The sequence below is a fragment of the Mesitornis unicolor genome, unplaced genomic scaffold (genome assembly GCF_000695765.1).
Source record: "Mesitornis unicolor isolate BGI_N332 unplaced genomic scaffold, ASM69576v1 scaffold27040, whole genome shotgun sequence".
In the NCBI taxonomy this organism is placed as follows: domain Eukaryota; kingdom Metazoa; phylum Chordata; class Aves; order Mesitornithiformes; family Mesitornithidae; genus Mesitornis; species Mesitornis unicolor.
The window spans coordinates 18,194-34,105 of NW_010156825.1; the positions used below are offsets into that span (position 1 = coordinate 18,194).

At 40.1% G+C, this 15,912-nt stretch overlaps 1 protein-coding gene across 1 annotated transcript in view; it reads right to left on the reverse strand.

Moving 5' to 3' along the window:
• Window positions 1–14,582, reverse strand: part of FOCAD (focadhesin) — a gene marked incomplete at its 5' end in the record, with an annotated part of 31,330 nt that extends 16,748 nt beyond the window's left edge. Inside the window, 6 exons of the mRNA XM_010194594.1 lie at window positions 2,391–2,538; window positions 6,376–6,465; window positions 8,196–8,434; window positions 10,696–10,812; window positions 11,297–11,405; window positions 14,541–14,582. Coding sequence (XP_010192896.1) covers window positions 2,391–2,538; window positions 6,376–6,465; window positions 8,196–8,434; window positions 10,696–10,812; window positions 11,297–11,405; window positions 14,541–14,582 — 745 coding nt within the window. The remainder of the gene's footprint in view (window positions 1–2,390; window positions 2,539–6,375; window positions 6,466–8,195; window positions 8,435–10,695; window positions 10,813–11,296; window positions 11,406–14,540) is intronic.
• Window positions 14,583–15,912: the final 1,330 nt, after the last annotated feature.

Genomic DNA, 15,912 nt, shown 5'->3' on the forward strand with positions numbered 1-15,912 from the left:
AGTAGCAATGTGCACACAGAGCATGATAAAAACACCATGTCATTTTCAGTCTACGCTTTCAGATGTTTGTTCCCTCTCTGAAAGATTCTTAATTGATGCCAACATTAAACAAATACAACTAAAGCTTGGAAGTACTTCTGGTTTTATGCAGGTCAAACTCTTGAACTTCCACACAAATCTAGTTAAACTTCCCCACACAAGTATCTGATTGTTATTTACATGAGCATACACAGCATGTTGTGATCCCATCAGGGCTACAAGCAGGTCCACAAGGCCAGATGAGAATGATAGAATCATGGAATGGTTTGAGTTGGAATGGACCTTAAAGATCATCTGGTTCCAACCCTCTTGCCATGGGCAGGGACACCTCCCACTAGAGCAGGTTGCTCAAAGCCCCATCTAACCTGGCCTTGAATGTCTGCAGGGATGGGGCCTGCACTACCTCACTGGGCAACCTGGTCCAATGCCTCATCACCCTCATGGTGAAGATCTTCTTCCTAATGGCTAATGTAAATCTGCTCTGCTCTAGTTTAAAACCACTGCCCCTTGTCCTATCACTATCTGGCCTTGTAAACAGCCCTTCCCCAGCTTTCTTGTAGGACCCCTTCAGGTACTGGAAGGCCACTATAAAGTCTCCCTGCAGCCTTCTCTTTCTCCAGGCTGAACAACCCCAAGTCTCTCAGCTTGTCCTCACAGGAGATGTGCTCCAGCCCTTGGATCATTTTTGTGGCCCTCCTCTGGACCTGCTCAAGCAGTTCAGTGTCCTTCTTGTACTGAGGGCTCCAAAGCTGGACAGAGTACTCCATGTGAGCTCTCACCAGAGCAGAGGGGCACAATCACCTCCCTTGCCCTGCTGATCACACTTCTTTTGATGTAGCCCAGGATGCGGTTGGCCTTCTGGACTGCAGATGCACATTGCCAGCTCATGTTGAGCATTTCATCATCCGACATCCCCAAGTTCTTCTCCTCAGGGCTGTTCTCCAGCCATTCTCTTCCCAGCCTGTATTTGTACTTGGGATTGCCCCTATCCAGGTGTAGGATGTTGCACTTGGCCTTGTTGAACTTCATGAGGTTGGCTCTTGATGCAGCAGGCCTAAGTTACCTCTCTAGTACAAGATTATATCCCAGTATTTATAGCTCTGAAAGAGCCTCGTGTGCATCTCAAATACAGTAGTATTCATCCTAGGGTGGCAACCAAGTTTTACTCATGTAATTAGCTGTACAATAATTCCTTACAGAGATTTTAATTGAAAAGGGTAGGTTTTGCTTCTCAAACAAAACCATCTCATCATGTGAAATAGATGCTGCCTTTCATCTCAGAAGCTGCTGTACTAAACCCAGTTTAAGTTCAGTAAAGCACTTTGAGATATCTGGGGAGAGATAAATGATTTCATAGCTGAAAGTCATTTTAATGCATGAACCATAAAACACAAAAGGCTAATCCCCAAGACATACGTACTGCCAAAAAAATGAACTGCATAAAAGAAGACCTTTAATAAAGAGCTTTCACAGCAATACCAAGAGAGGAAAGACAATATCACCGATTTCTGCTACCTCCGTTAGAAAAAACAGAGGATTATGCAACTCAGCTGATCGGCTGCTGAAAGCTACACACATCAGATACAAGGTTGTTCTTTTGTGCAAACCACCTGTTTATTCAGAATCCTGTTTTCTGTTGTGCATTCTGCCCATTTCATCACTTTTCCTTCTCAACTTTTAGCTCAACAAGGTTATAGACTTAGTGCATGGACGACATGAAAACTTACAGGACATATCTTCACAAAATAAACTGAAATGCATGCTCAAACTTAGCAGAGCTCAGTTTAAGTATACAGTTACAGTCTTCAATATACAGTTACAGAGAGAATAGTAAATGGGGCCATAGCGGCACTCACAAGTGTGAGGTGTCACTGCTAGTGACAGCAGCTTTCAAAGAAGGAAACAGAAGACATATTGAAGGAGGAAGTATTAGCATTAAGGTCCTCTCTGAGAGTAACTTGCTGTCTGCCTTCTAGTAGATCAGATGAGGAATAAACAACTGTATATGAGAGAGACTCATCCATAGTTACTCAGGACCCAACTTTCAAAAATTTAATTTGAGGTTAAGGAATTAAAGAAGCACTTTAAAGAATAGTGTCTGTTCTCTTTTCAGACAGTTTCTTAATGTTTGTGCAGCATTGCACAGCAGTAAGGTGGTATTCTTATTCTTCTTATGATATTATTGTTGTTGTTGTTATTTCAGCAGATATAAAACCATATATTGTGAAAGAAGTAACAGGAACCAAGCATTCCAGTACTACAGATACAAAGCTCCAGGAGAAAGTCCATAGTCATTAAAGGAAGGAAACAAGTTAAAAGAAGATTTAAAATTTTAATAAAATAGGTCATACCTCCTGGACACATCTGCTTTGGTCCTCACTACTGTCCAGGTACTTGCAGAGTTTTCGCAGTGAAGTGGAAACATGCACTCGTGATTCTGTTTGGCTACTGTGACTCATAAATGAAAGAACAAGTCCTACTCCCAAAATACATCCAGTGCTTAAAGAGAAAACAGAAGGAAAAGGTTTAAGTATGCTTTGGCTGCTCTGAACTCTCCCTCTGCCCCAACAAAAAGACCTCTTGGCCTTGCCTCATACCTAGTACTGTGGAAAATCACTTACCACAGTCAATTTTATAAGTGTTTTTCATTTCACATATAGGTGATGCTTTTTGAGAGAGGCAGAATAAAAGGAGAGCTTAAGGAAAAAAAGTGCATTTAAAATAATAAATCCTAAACATACAGTCTCATTATTCTTTCTGCCCTTGAAGAACCAATAACACAATCAACAGACACATGAACTAGTATGCTCAATATTTCTCCAATATTTACTCTTACGGATGCAAGCTAGTTCTGCCATGCAATAACTTTATACAAAAAGCCGTATCTGCAATGGTCTTGTAGAATTCATATTCAATATAGGGAATGTACCAAGGCAGGCCAAAAAACTCTACTGCCCCTTGATCCTCTCAAAATATTTTCCCACGCAAACCTTTCAAAAGGTCAGATTTAACCCAATCTTCAACATATGCTTTTCTTTGTTTGCAAGAAGGTGGGAGGGGTGAAGCAAAACATCCCAGTACAGAGACCAGGGGACCATAGGCACTGCTATATTTGTTAGCTGTATGTTGCACTGTTACAACTGGAACCCAGCCTTTGATTACATTTTATTCTTTTTTTCCCAGTACATTGAGGTTGATCTGACAAAAATCTATTGAATATAATCTACATGAATAACTGCAAAAGTTAACAACCATAAATGTGCATGCTTGCTGTGCCTATGCTCTATTTAAGTCAGGCTTCAGAGAGAAAATGAGCTCTTGTATAGCTTCTGTAATCAGTAAGTCTGACAAAACCTAGTAGCATAAAGAACTGATTAAATCACTTGTCATGCACATATTCCATACATTTGTATACTGAAAAATGGTGAATCAATGTATTTTTAAAACATACTTATTTCAGTTTCTGTCTAATGTAAGGGCAGGTTTAAGGTCCACTGACAGATCTCTTGATAATGTCTTGAGGGCATTCCATTTAAAATGAGTAACTGCAAAGCTTGTAAAGCTCTGCAATCTATGAAACTCTGTTTCAGCTAAAATCTGAAGAAGCATCATATTAACATCCTTAACCATCTGAAATGTTTTTCCCCCTTTAAAAGATAATGACTTTGACTTTTAGTTGTTTGGGTTTTTTTTAATTCTGTGTGGTTACAATAGGTAAAAGTACTGATTTACAAGCATTATTCTCACAGTGATCTCTTCTGAGAGGAAATTTTAAGTTTAGAGTCTTTTATGCAATTTACACAGACATAGAAACTCTTTTGGAACATAAAAGGATTCTTGCCAAGCAAAAGCACTAGGTCAGGGGAAGATTTGTATGGCTTATTGAAAACAACTGGTTTTTTCATTCCTCTTAACTCTCCCCTCATTCCCCCCTCAATTTGAAAAAAGAGAATTCTCCTACGTAAGTGAAGAAAATTATATACAAAACCAACATTGCTATCAAGGCTGACATGATCAGTTAGGCGCAGTTGTGCTAGTTCCAGTTTGCATAGCACGCACACTGATAAACCACTTTCTGATCTAGATGCACAAGGCAGAAAAACAAACCAAAACAAAAAATTCAGCAAAACCCTCTCTTTTCCAGTAACGTCCTGCAGCCTGTGAGATGTCTCACTTAACACTCTGGAGAAGCATGTCACTGAGCAGAGAGGCACATTTTCTAAAACAAGCAGGAGGCACGCCACATCTCACAAGGTTGCTGCTGCACAGCAGGGTCTGGGGGGCAGCAGGGTGCGGAGCTGGGGGCGGCAGGATGCTGGCGGGGACAGTCCCTGCATTCCACTAGGGGTAGCATGAGCCCTCCCTGGTCCAGTACCAGAGTCTTCCCACCCGCACGTAACCTCAGAGCAGCCACAGGAGAGGGTACGATTAGTGCTGGCATTCAGAAAAAAGGGACCTCCATTCTCCCATGTCTGTACTGCAAATATACCTAAAAAAACTTCCAACCTATTTTGATGGAAAAAGGGGATTGCCAGTTCAGCATGGGTGAACTGCTGATGAAAATGGCAGTGTTACAATCCCATTCCACAGCTGCCTGTGCCTATCATACTGGATGCAAAGGCTGGAAAGGCCTTTTCTTTGGAATAGCAGTTTAAAAGTGGACAAACACCAAACCTGGACAAGTCTGCAACATTCACAGCTTTGAATCACTTCTTTCCTCACAAACAATGCTCACACTAGACACCAACTTAACATTAACCTTTAAAAAATGTAGCTGTCACGCCCAACATAAAAAAACTACCCACCCTTCAATCTTTCCTCTCCTGCTTGCCATGGTTTCGTATTCTTCTGGCAACCTCTTGCTGCCAGAGAAGTTTAGTTTGGTTTTTCCATGAGGCATTTATCTACAGTTAACAGGCTGTGCAAACAAGCAATAACAGCTGAGACAACGTGACGCAGCTGGTACAGCCCCCTGTGCACCACGTGCCTCACCCTGGGCCACTCAAGAGGCAACCCAAATCCTGAGGATGTTATACAGTTTCACAGTTCAATGGTGTGAAATTGTGACCCCTCACAGCTTTTCAGAAGGTCCAGTGGAGAAGGTGAATGCAGAAGCAAATAGGAATTAGTGATCTGTTTCCTTTGCACATGGAAGAGGTCGGCAAAACAATGTTCAAAACAAAATAAAACCGTATGCACCCACACTGAGGCACTGAAGATGCTGCAATTCCTCCCTTGGTTTGAAAGGAAAATGACTGCTGTGGAAGACACATACTAACGTGTTATGCTAGTTATGTTAGTTGTTTAATGGCAACTGACATATGTGTTTTATTGTTCAGTTATTCCAGCTTTGCCAATACTAGTAACTAGTAACCTTTTGATAATTTTTTTGCTCTGCTGGTGGGCTGCTCCTCTCTTTGGGACACCTGAGGCATAACCTCAGTATGTTAAATGAAATACATTTGCTTTAATCAGTATTCAACATGCCATTTATAGCTGTCAAATTAACAGCCTGGCTCTCTCAGATAAATAAGCCATGTGAGGCAGCTGCTCCAGGAGCTCACAATGTATTACACACACATGCACATTCCAATCAGGCTCCACTGCATTGAACACCTTAGCAACCACCCAACAGCACCAAGGAAGGACTTTCAAACACATCTTTCATTAATGAACATGTGCAACATGAGCAACCCTGCTCCTAGAACTGCTGGTTACCTTCCCACTGCCTGTGAACAAGACTGTGTGGTTCTCTATGTGTGGGTTGGCAGGGATTAGCAGTGGAATGCAGGAAAAACACCAATAAAACTGGAACAAATTCATGGGAGGCTACTGAGGAAGCGAGGCTGGAGCCCTTGCCCTAAGAACAGAAGCTGTGGAACCACTGATGGTTCATCTGTAAGAAGGGTGGCTTTGGGAACACCCAACAGCATCTCCAGCACTGACAGGAAAGGACTGATGAGAGCTGGGCTTCTGCCTGGTGGCAGACCAAAAGACAGCAGGTACAAACTGAAACATCAGATGATCACATAGAGAAAAGTGGAGCTAGGGCCCAGGGATGTGCTGTCTTCAGTCTTGGGGGTTTCAAACCCGGAGTGTAAAGCCTTGGGCAATGTAGCCCAAATCTATGCCTCAGTTTGTTTTGAGGAGGAATGTGGACCTCTGAAGGTCCTTGCCAGTCTGCACAAGCTAGAGACTCCATGGGATTACTTAGAACAGGCTGTCCCGTTGTCCTATTCTTATACTCTTCTGAGTAGAATTAAGAAATAAAAGCATGAATCAAAAAGGTGGAGCTCAAATAAAACAATATTATCAACAGTAATGAAGGAAACTCACTTGTACTCTAGACTAATGTCAAAGCAGCAGTCTTCCAGCACATCCTGGGACTTCATTAAGACTAAGTTCATCTGTTGAGCGGGTACCTCACTACAAAAATAAAACATAATAAAAAATAAAATAAAATAATTAAAATAAAACAGAAACAAAATACCCCAAAACACAGCTCTGCTCTTTATATCATATAGGATATTAAATCTCCTGCTAAGACTGAACATACCAGTAAAAAGAGTTCTTTTCTTGCTCTAACAGGTTCTCATATTAGTTTGCAAGCAATAACTATGACTGGTCATTTGTGTCACATTCATATAGACACACTCATATACAATAATAAAAAACACATTCAAACCTTAAATAGCAACCATTATTGCTACAACACCCAGATAGAAACCTAGCACCTAGGATTTGTAAAACATGCCTGACAGTATGAGAAAGATAAAACATGATCTCAGCTAGACCTGTAACTATTTATAAGCTGAAAATTAATGACATTTTAAGATATTAGCTCTGTAAATTTCTCTTTTCATCTCTTTGCCTAACTTATTAATGAAAAAGGAAGCATTTACATCTCACCCCAAAATATGTCATAGAGACTCCCTTCTTACAAAACATGTACATAGTTTTCTTAATGATCAGGACACCTTAATATAAACTAATTCTATGATTTGATATTAGTTATAGCTACATCCCTACTAGTACTGCTGCTGTTGCAAGCCAATGCTTGGAAAAATGTGTGAGATTAAGCTTTGAACTTATGCAGGGTGGTGGAAGAGTAAAAACTGCTATATTTCGTAAGAAACTTTTAGATAAGTTTATTAATTTCAACTCTCCTTGCCAAACAAACAAAACCCAAAAATCCAAAATAAAGATTCACATTCACCAAAATACCAAGCTGATCTAGCTAAATTTAAGAGCCTTTTACTGCTTGTGTGTAGCTCAGTTGTCACCACTGACTAATCATCCAGAGATAGTCCATCTCCAAATTATGTGGCTGAGTCAGAGGCAGCAAGACATCAAGACACAAAAGCATGAAGATTAGCACAGAGCAGCGCTGCAGAGTGTTTCAGAAAAGGTAGATGTGTCAGAAACATTAGCTTCACTGAGCAAATTAACAACTAACAGCCAAATCTGTTTGATACCTGTGCTTGGGCACCAATTAAACATTTATTGTGGGTATACCGGCAGAGAAAATCTCTAGTAGTCAAGAAGCTGGAGAAATATAAAGCCAAATCTACTTCTTAATTTCCCCGGAATCATCGGAAACTTGCAACTGAAGACAGCCCTTCTGTAAAGGAGGCATTTTCTACTAACGTCAGAAAATCTCTTTGCTGACAACATAGCTGTAACAGCACACCTCAAAGACAGCCCATTACATGGCTTCTGTTGTAGCTTCATCCTCATATGTGTAACTTGCAGGATGTAAGTGGACACTATCCAGAGTCCACAGCACCACTAAGAAAACAGCTCATGAGAACTGTGAATTATTTTACAGTTAAGTCACCTAGAGCAGTTAGTTCCCTTTATAAGCATATGTGTGGCTCTTCTAAGCTGACTGCTTTTCACAGGTTCCTTAGGATATTATGAAAATTAATCATTCATCCTGAAAGAATGGCAAAATATTCAGAATAGCACTTGGGAGTGTGGGGGGTGGTAGTGGTGGTGAAGATTGATAATAAAAGACATCTTCTAAGAAATGCTGTGAAGCCCTTCAAGAAACATTTGCCTCTGACTTGTACTTTTATTTCCTCATAACTTAAGGCCAAAAGCATGGAAAAGAAAGAAGTTATTTGCAAACCTGCATTACATATGATAATCCTTACCTGACTTTTTCTTCATACAAACGTGAGATAAACATCCCCAAACCAAGGCCCACATGGATTTGAACAGCTTGAGACTCATCAGCATTGGGTTTACCAGGCAACCTGTCAGTCAGCATGTTCAGGACCTCCTCAACCTTCTCTTTGCATGATACAATGAAAACTGGCACCAGGAGAGACAAAGCAGTGGCCGCACAGGAACGAGCTATAATACTAGCGGTATTTTCACCTGAATAGGACTTCTAGAAAAACAGAAAAAAGACTGTTTTTTCATTCCTTTCCATTTTAAAAGGTAAAATCCATACAGATACATCTACTTATAAAACAATGGGCTGTTTGAAAGTAATAACCTAATGTATATTTATCAGCTCCCACATGGAACTCTGAAATGTAAAAGAAAAAAAAAATCCCATCAGAGTGCAAGGCACTCCGCAAGAGAGTGATTTCTATTGTGTGCCCTAGAATTTTACAAGCATGAGATTTTAATTTTTTTATTTTTAAATAGAATGGATTTTAGAAGTGAAATATTGTCACATTGTTCCATCTCAAAACACCTTTTTAAGCAGCAGTATTTTCAAAGGCAGGAGTCACAGAACAATTTGGCAAGAATTGCTAGTGCCAATCAAGCAGCTGAATCTCCTTAGGTCTAATCAGTCTAGCTTTTATTTTACACTGCACTTGATTTTGTGATCAGTGATGACAGTGGTCACATGCTAGAGTGGACTCAGGTCTATCAGTAATTTTCACCTTTCTGATGCTAACATCTCATTACTGGACTAAACATAGCTCATGAATGCAGTAAATGAAGTTCCAGTTAGGAAACATTACAATACATTTGCATGCTTGTATTTGGCTTTGTATGACCCAATTTCCCTTATCACAAAATCACAGAATTATTAAGGTTGGAAGAGACTTCTAAGATCATCAAGTCCAACTGTCAACCCAACACCACCATGCCCACTAAACCATGTCCTGAAGTGCCACATCCACATGCTTCTTGAACAGCTCCAGGGATGGTGATTCCACCACTTCCCTGGGCAGCCTGTTCCAGTGCTTGACCACTCTTTCACAGTAAATAAGTTTTTCCTGATATCCATCTAACCCTCCCCCTGGCACACCTTGAGGCCATTTCCTCTGGTCCTATTGCTAGTTACAATGAAGAAGAGACCAACACCCATCTCACTCCAACCTCCTTTCATGAAGCTGTATAGAGCAATAAAGTCTCCCCTCATTCTCCAAACTAAACAATCCCAGCTCCCTCAGCCATTCCTCCTAACACCTGGTCTCCAGATCCCTCATCAGCTTCCTTGCCCTTCTCTGGACACGCTCCAGCGCCTCAATGTCCTTCTTGTAGAGGGGCCCAAAACTGAACACAGTACTCAAGATACAGCCTTACCAGTGCCAAGTACAAGAGCACAATCATTTCCCTACTCCTGTTGGCCATGCTATTCCTGATAGGAGTTAGGATGCCATTGGCCTTCTTGGCCACCTGGGCACACTGCTGGCTCATGTTCAGTCACTGTCGATCAGCACCACCAGGTCTTTTTTGGCCAGGCAGCTTTCCAGCCACTCTTCCCCAAGCCTGTAGCGCTTCATGGGGTTGTTGTGATCCAAGTGCAGGACCCAGCACTTGGCCTTGTTGAACCTCATACAATTAGCTTCAGACCATCGATCCAGTCTGTCTAGGTCTGTCTGCAGAGCCTTCCTACCCTCGAGAAGATGAACACTCCCACACAGTTTGGTGTCATCTGCAACTTACTGAGGGAGGACTCAATCCCCTCATCCAGACCATTTATAATGATATTAAACAAGACTGGCCCCAAAGCCGAGCCCTGGGGAATACCGCTTGTGAACACCTTCTGCATCCAGGACATGAAGAATCTCCAACCTGGTTGTTTTGACCACAGAGAGTCAAGAGTCAATACTTATTTATTAAGGTCTACACTAAGTTTTCAGTAAATTTCCAGGTCCTACTTAAGAACTGCCTGATACTTAATTTCAGGCTGGTTATCATATTAAAAGCACATATGATACAACTTGTGTTGCCTCCCAGGGGTCCAAGAGGTACTGTAAAATAAGAATCACTGGCTCCATAACTATTAGATTTCAAGTAAGAATGCATTTCAGAGCCCTAAGGAATGGTGTCAGAATCACTCGATTTCAACAGTATGGTCTAAGGAGAGTCTGTTAATGTTAGAAGGTTTTGTTTTGTATATACATGCTGAATAATCTAAGTTTGGAAGGGTTCGTTTGTTTTTAAAATTTCCTTCACTCATGTATCCCCACATGCGATTTTTACTGTTTTGGTAATGAAAGCAAAAATTTGAGGCAAACACAAGTATAAGCAGAAAAAATAATGAAAGAAAAAGAACAAAGCAAGAAAAGTTTTGATTCTCGTGTATTACAGCTACCACAGAGCAAACAGAACCAGGAAACTTCACACTAGGAATTCCAGGTATGAAATACAGATATATTCTCTAGTCTTTAACACACCACCACATACCTGGTAGAACCATGGGAAGACTTGACCTTTAGGTTGATAGCGGCTATTCACAATACTGAAGAGTGTCTCTGTGACCATAGAAATCCAGTGTTTTGTGGGAAGAAAGTCAGGTTCAGTCTGAAAAATCAAACACAAATATTGTTATTTTTTCTTAAATCAGGTCCTACCTGAACAGAAGCGGCTGATGTTCCAGTTACAATCCATCAGGAATGAGATTATTTTGTCATTCTTATGTACAGTAAGTAGCATGGTTTATTTGCCAATGCTGACCCTCCAGATGCTAGTTTTAATCAGCTACTATTCAGTGAAAGCAAAAATGGTAAGAAAAGAAGCTGGCTGGGTTTCAGTGTTCACTAGACCTCTAACTCTTCTGTTAAAACTAACAAATAAATGTGTTAGTCATTATGTTTCTTGTGAGAAGGTGTCTACACACTGACTGGTTTCATAGAGATCACACAGCAGCTACCAGATGGCATTCACAGAGCAGGGGGAAATTTGAACTTCAAAATGTGAAGTACTTCACGTCCACTTACCAGCCCCCCTGACACCTGGTAACAATGTTCCACTAAGAGTAGAGAATCTCTCTTTCAGCTTGACTCACCTCAGGCATCCCTTCAGTGTCTGAGGACAGGCTGCTTTCATACTTGGCTACAGCAACTGCAAGACCAGTTAAGGCAAAAATAGAGTTTCCTTTCACCACTGGGCTATCTCTGGATAGAAAAAGTCAAACCATTAAGAAGCGTAACAGAGATGCAGGCAACAAAACATGTATTTCAATGCAAGAAATTTATGCTACAGGTAGTCCAAGAGGGAGGGCCTATGCACCTAGTAACTTTACTGGGTTGTCTTTTAGCTCAGCAAAAGTCTTATCACATTTCATCTTCAGGAATTAGAGAAAGACTAGGGGACAGAAGTGTTTCAGTCTTTTTTCTTGTTTGTCTTTTATTTAAAAGTCTACCACACACAAAGTTGTATAAAAACAGAAGCCTGCTTCCACTATAATGAGGACTGCTACCCTGCAGAGCAAGTAGCATACACAGAAATGCACCAGCTGGACTTGGATAGCACCATCTCTACACATGACAACATAAAAATGCTCTTCAAATGGAATGTTAGATAGGTATTTGCCACTTCACTGCAACAGCACCTGTTGAGGAGGTTTAGCAGAGCAGCCATCACTGAAGTCTCAACTTAAAGAAAAAAGGCATGGAATTACTCCCCTATGCTATGAAAACATTAACATCATGGAAGATGACAGGTTTCAAAGAGTACTAACTTCTACCACAGTACACACCTTTCCTTTTAAGGAACTCAAGAAAAAAAAATCTGCCATCTACAAATAAGAGAGAGACTATAGCTTTGTTCAGTTTATGAAAAGATAGATGTTGACATTGCAGTCATTCCCAGAAAAACAAACTGCTATATAATTCTGCTGTAACTCTCTTAGTTGTTTTACAATAGCAGCCGAACAATACAAGTGTACTAGACCACTTCTAGTCTTCCAGTAGACCAGTACACAGTGTACTACATTTTTTGCACCAGTCTTCCATTTCGAAAAACTTCCTCAACTGTTGTGAGAGACTGAAAGAGTAAACGTATGTCTCAAACATTGTGGCATGACAGGTTCTGCATAACAAAAGACAGCTTCTGCATGTTCCTCTTAGCGATGATAAGAAAAGCAGTAAAGTTTAAAGTGTGGGGAAGCAGAAGGCGTCTGCCTGTTGAGGATGCGTTTGTGTGCCCAAGGATGGGCAGTTCTGTGTTGTCAGGCAGGACAACTCACCGTATATGGCCAGAGGTCATACAAAGTTAATTTGGGGATGGGGCTCATGACCATCACCACTCACAATGGTGCCTGCACAGCAGACTGAGAGTTACGTAAGTTCTCGAGAGCCTGGACTGCATAAAAGGCCGTGACTCAGGGAGCCTTGTGCGTGTCCACGACCAGAGCATCACCACATCTGTCCCTGCCATGGCGGGATCATGGCAGGACCCAAGGGGGTGGTATCTTTTCTTATCTTTTTCCTTTCCTGTCTCTCTTTTATCTTTACCTTCTTCTTATAAAGGCTTCCAGTAAGAATCCACATTGTCACCGTGTTGCATTTTCCAAGCTCAAGTTGTTCACCTTTTCCAGATTTAAGTAGTTTCTACATAAAATGTTTGATTGACTGCTTGGTGTCATTTCACCTTAATTTAACCCGAGGGGATCTGCAGAACCTTAGTTGCTCTCTGCAACAACTGTTGCTGTAAAAATACACTTACACTTCAAATTCAGACATTTGTTTCAGATCCAAAGATTGCATTTTCACAAAAAAAGTATTTTCTGGACTTCTGGTTTGCTTTTAAAAATAAGATACACAGGTCCTAGTGGAATGTCACTGGCCTCTCCTGTTTGGAACACAAACTATTTCCTTACAGAGATACCTACAAGTAATTACAACTAGGTGCTTAGTTAAATTTTTGAAATCTCCTTGTATCTTTTGCCTTAAATAATTTCCAAATCTATGTATAGAACTTTTGTTGTTGATCATTAACCCGTAAAAGGTTACATTTCATGATGTACCTCAAACATAAAGAAACTTTTAAATTTACACATTCATGAAAGCTGGATGCTTTTAATTTAGTGAAGGTAAAAATCATCATCCTAACAAGCCCCAGGAAGAAAAAGAGCACTGTCTTACTCTTTATTGAAAATATTGGGAAAAACACAGTATTTTCTTAAAATCAGTAAACACAAGAAGTTCTAGAGATGTGATCTAAGCATGGGAAAACCTCCTGCTGTTACCTAAACAAAATTCACCCCTTCCTCCCAAATTAGACAATGTCCCTACCCATATGTTCGCTAATGAACTTCTGTAACTAAAATCATAACTTTAAATCTGACACAGAGAATATGATATACTTAAAGATTATTATTTTGTTCCTCCTTTACTTTATCTCTTTCTACTACCTTATTTTAACACAGGTATTTATTGAGTAGCTAAAATATCAGACAGATCTTCCAAGTTCATTCTTCTTTAACTGACTCCTTCGAGATGGACTGACACGCAAAGAAATGGAACAGTTGGGAATATTTTACATATCTGAACAACAGTAGGTTAAAAAAGCAGAAAGTTCAGACCTTCATGGAAACTCTTAATTAAAATCACCAGAACTCTTAACTTGCAAATGTATTTCAAACTAGTCTTTTATACATTTACAAGAATACCAACGTTTAAACGGCCTGTGAGATTTCACTGTAATTCTTTCACTGATGACATCTTTATGACTTAAGATTAAGCACTTGTTCTTATAAGGATTCACTATTTCTGATACTTTTGCTTAACCTGGTGCAAGTGGCCAATTTCAGGTTAAGGGTAAAGCATAATAGGGAGCTATCTGCCAGCAGAGAGTAAAAGGAAGAAGTCAAACCACTTTAGCAGCCTATGAAGGAAGGTTAAGACACTTATTGCTGCCTGAAAGCTATGTGCTAATTCTAGTAGCAAATGAACAAGCCTGTCACAATCTGAAGACATGTAATTTCCTGCCTTTGGGCACATCTGGGCACAATAAAGACACTTTAACAGAAAGTGGGACAGTTTTGAAGAGCCCATACTCCACTAAAGACCAGTCACCTTCTAGATAAATGAAGCTACTTGAGGCAAACAGTCTGCTAGTTAAAAAAAGAATGAACTAACAATGCATATTGCACTGCCCAGGCTTTATGCAAAACAGGAGGCACTAGCCTTTCCTGAACAGCAGTCATATGCAATAATGAAACTGGCAGAAAACCAATTGCAGAAAATATTATCTTACAGCCTCTGCCACAAAAGAGAACTCATCTGTAAGAAATTAGCAATTCTTACTTGGAAGCACCTTTGATGACATCAGTCAACATATCTCTGACCCTGCAAGAGAAACAGAAAGAATTTACACCACGTTCATTATGCTATAAAACGAAGTCAGCTAACTTCTCCTTATGCTTTACACATGTTCATTCTAGGCTAACAATTATCTCATCTAGCTATCAGAAGATTTAGCACAATTTAATCACAAGCATTAAAACTGTAAAAGTGCTTACATACCACCCAACATTTCTGCATGCTCATGTGCACTACCAATGTTTTATAAAGGGTTCTTATATGACTTCTTACTGCTTTTTGTAGAATGCAGGTACATAAAATAGCCATAAATCTGTTCTTTGAGCCACTACACATAAGTTTCCAGGTCACTGTACTAGGTCGTAGCATAATAAAATCAGAATGTTTTACAATGGACAACCATAACAATTTATCCAAAACTTACTATTCTCGTGAAAACCACTATGGGCAGTTATGCTATTAGGCAGTATAGTAACCTGAATCCATTTAAATGAAAGCCATAGGAGTAGTTAGAATTTCTTACACATTACTGTACTTTATTTATAATGGGCTACTTCTCTGCATTTCCTTAGTTTTGTATTCATGTCAAGACAGAAGCAGATACTTCTTCCTCTAAATTAAGTTAGGGTCTTGAAGCACCAAACAGTTAAAGGGGAACAGGAAAAGACATGAAAGCTACTACCAGGCTCCTAGTTCACCTACTGGTTTAATTTCTCTACTGTTAAAGGGAATTCTGCTAATTTTTGTCATAGCTTACGTCAGTGTCATTTAGGAAATACAGAGCAGAAATTGGTTCAGGAGAAATGTACAAAAGTAGCATTGCTATAGGGATTCTTCTCACCTGGAAAATATTTTCTCCTTAAACCATATTAAAAGTGATAGGGCAGACCAACAACAGAAAATGGTGTCACTACTTCATAAAAATCTCTTCTACAACATCGTATCATTTTGGATTTTACTGTGAAACCCTCTAAATCTACAGTTAGCTGGAATAAAACAACAAACACAAATTTTGCATTCCCATTGAGTGGGACTTAGTAACACCTTTTTGACTGAAACAGGCAAAGAGCATTTTGGCTTGCTTTGTACATACTTTGCTCCAAACACACTTATGAACAAGCACAGAAAGAGGTATTTATACTGTCCATGGTTATGTAGTTCTTTCTGAACTCACACTTCCCATCTTGTTCCCCTGGCTATGCACATACGTGGCTAAATCCTGACAGACTGAGACACACTTCTCAGCTGACTGAAACAGAAGTAGTTGAGGATGCTCAGGGACATGGTTGAGAAGAGGGCATGGTAGAGTTAGTTAACAGTTGTACTAGATGATCACAGAATCACAGAACGTTAGGGA